Here is a 2,277-nt window from a genome sequence, read left to right on the forward strand (position 1 = left end):
TGTTTATTGGTTTGTGGTAACTCTTCAGCTTGAAAAGTTGTTAGATCTGAGCAGTTTGGCCTGATAATAAAACATGTGATGTAAGTTTGATGTGGAACCTGTGAATAGACTGTGTAGAGCCCCAGAAAGGAACATTGAGCTGTAGGTACAGACTGATGGGGAGTTGGGAGTGTGTAGTAACTGCTCTCACAGTCACCTGGAGCAACTCTGAGAGCAGATTCTGACAGGGAATGTTAGAGAAAGTTCCTCACTTTCCTCCTCACTTGCACAGCTCCAGAGGCTCCTTGATTGTAGGGGCAAACCAGGAGGGAAGTGTTGGCTTCCTCCTGCAGGTGTTGTGGGGTGGTTTTATCAGCTGTCCCTGTAGTAGCAGCTCAGTGTGGTTGTGTACTCACAGCAGCTGTTTTCATTGTAGGTATTTAGTCCTGGATATTGCAGATAATCCAGTGGAGAATATAATCCGATTTTTCCCTATGGTAAGTGTTTGTGTGTGGATTGGAGTTTAGTTGCCCAGGAAGAGTTTCCTGATCTAACAGATCCCAGCTGGAGATCTGGGATACTCAGCCTGAGGCAGCTGGAAGTGCTGCCAACTCCTAAGTGACCTTAGTGACACTTTAATAAGTGTAATTAACTCCTTTAAGTGTAATCAACTCCTTTTGACAAGTGTGGCCACCGAGGCAGAGCTGTAAGAGCTGATCTGACTATGTGCTCAAAAAATAAAGAAATATGAGAAAAAAAGGCTGAAACCCCACAGAAATGGGGTCAGGGGAATATTGTGAGGGCCTTGACCTATGGGAAACTTATGTTTTGAGCCTGAGAGTATTTACATCTCTCGTATCAAATACTAAATCAAAGTCAAAATAGTGATGAGTTGCTGTCACTGAGTATTGGAGTCTCTTGAAACATGTTTACTGCATAAGTAACTTAGAGTCACACAGTGATGGTTGGAAATGGAACAAACCTTTGGGTTTGAGCTATGGGTTTGTGTCTCTTAGGTGAGTTTGCAAGAGAGCTAAAGCATTTGGTTCCTTGTTCCACCAAAAAAGTGACTTCACACTGGTTCTTCACTGCCAATTTTATGGGTCATTAAAATGGCAAAAGAAATAGAAATGTGCAGTTGAAGTGATGTCTAAGTGTGTATAATTATTGTCAGTGTATTTAAAGACTGATAGAAAATTGTACCAAATTTAGCTTGAAAATGATTCATATTTGTAATGATTTTGCATTTAAAATAAGCTGAAAGTTTGAGTCTTGTGCTATTTTGTCTCTTTTTAGACTAAAGAATTTATTGATGGAAGTTTACAAAGTGGAGGTAAAATCATGTTAAATTCTTCATTTACTAAGCTTTAAAGCTAACTTAGTGGTATGTTAGAGGCTCTTAAGTATGAAGTGTTGTTAAATTTGGGGTTTATTGTGCTGGATTTGAACTGTATTATACGAGTTCAGAGCAGAATGTTGATTCCTTTTGCCTCTGACTGGGCAGTGAACCTCTGTGTGTGTCTGAGCTTTGGGCTCTTCTCCCTTTAAACACAAACTGGTCCTTTCTTTAATGCAGAACCTTAAATCTTAAATCATTCCAGATTCTGTGACTTAGAATCCTCAGGGGACCAGGAATCCATTCCTGGGTATCCCAGGGCAATGGACAGGGCCTAGTTAGCAGGATGTTCCCTTAGGATGTGCCTTGCTGCTCTGTAGTTCTCTACAACAAGGAAAAACTGCATTTTCAAGACTTTTCTTCCATCTATACTAAGTATTTTTGATTTGTTGTTTCTTTTTTCTTAGGAAAAGTTCTTGTCCATGGAAACGCAGGGATTTCTAGAAGGTAGGAAACTCTCCCTCCTGTCCATTGCTGTTTGGAACAATGGGTTTCCATGTCTGACTGATGTCTGGTTGGTTCTTTTCAGTGCTGCCTTAGTTATTGCATACATCATGGAGACATTTGGGGTGAAGTACAGGTAAGAACAGGTTTTCATGCTTCAATTCAAGAGGTGTAAGTGAGTAATGACTAGGAGGGAACATAAATACTTGTGTATTCACTCAGTCTCGGTAGGTAACAACTGCCTTAGCAGTCAGGGCTTGACAAGGGGCTGATTATTCCCTGCCACGTAGGAGTCAGGACTTCACCAGGGGCTGATTATTCCATGTCACTTCACTGCAGGTGTGTTTACAGCTAGTTTTGAAGTAGGAACCTGCTGCTCAGGGAAATGGGGCAACCACCTACATGGAAGGCTGGGAAACTCTGGGAGAGGCCCCAGGGGCTGCTCTGAGCTCTGTGTT

The 2,277-nt window shown here is 41.7% G+C and overlaps 1 protein-coding gene across 1 annotated transcript in view; it reads left to right on the forward strand.

Annotated features, from left to right (window-relative positions):
• STYX (serine/threonine/tyrosine interacting protein) overlaps positions 1-2,277 on the forward strand; it is a 5,954-nt gene that overhangs the window by 1,836 nt on the left and 1,841 nt on the right. Inside the window, exons 4-7 of the mRNA XM_009084778.1 lie at positions 416-476; positions 1,276-1,312; positions 1,783-1,822; positions 1,905-1,955. Of these exons, the coding sequence (XP_009083026.1) occupies positions 416-476; positions 1,276-1,312; positions 1,783-1,822; positions 1,905-1,955 (189 nt within the window). The remainder of the gene's footprint in view (positions 1-415; positions 477-1,275; positions 1,313-1,782; positions 1,823-1,904; positions 1,956-2,277) is intronic.

The sequence above is a fragment of the Acanthisitta chloris genome, unplaced genomic scaffold, assembly GCF_000695815.1.
Source record: "Acanthisitta chloris isolate BGI_N310 unplaced genomic scaffold, ASM69581v1 scaffold8541, whole genome shotgun sequence".
In the NCBI taxonomy this organism is placed as follows: domain Eukaryota; kingdom Metazoa; phylum Chordata; class Aves; order Passeriformes; family Acanthisittidae; genus Acanthisitta; species Acanthisitta chloris.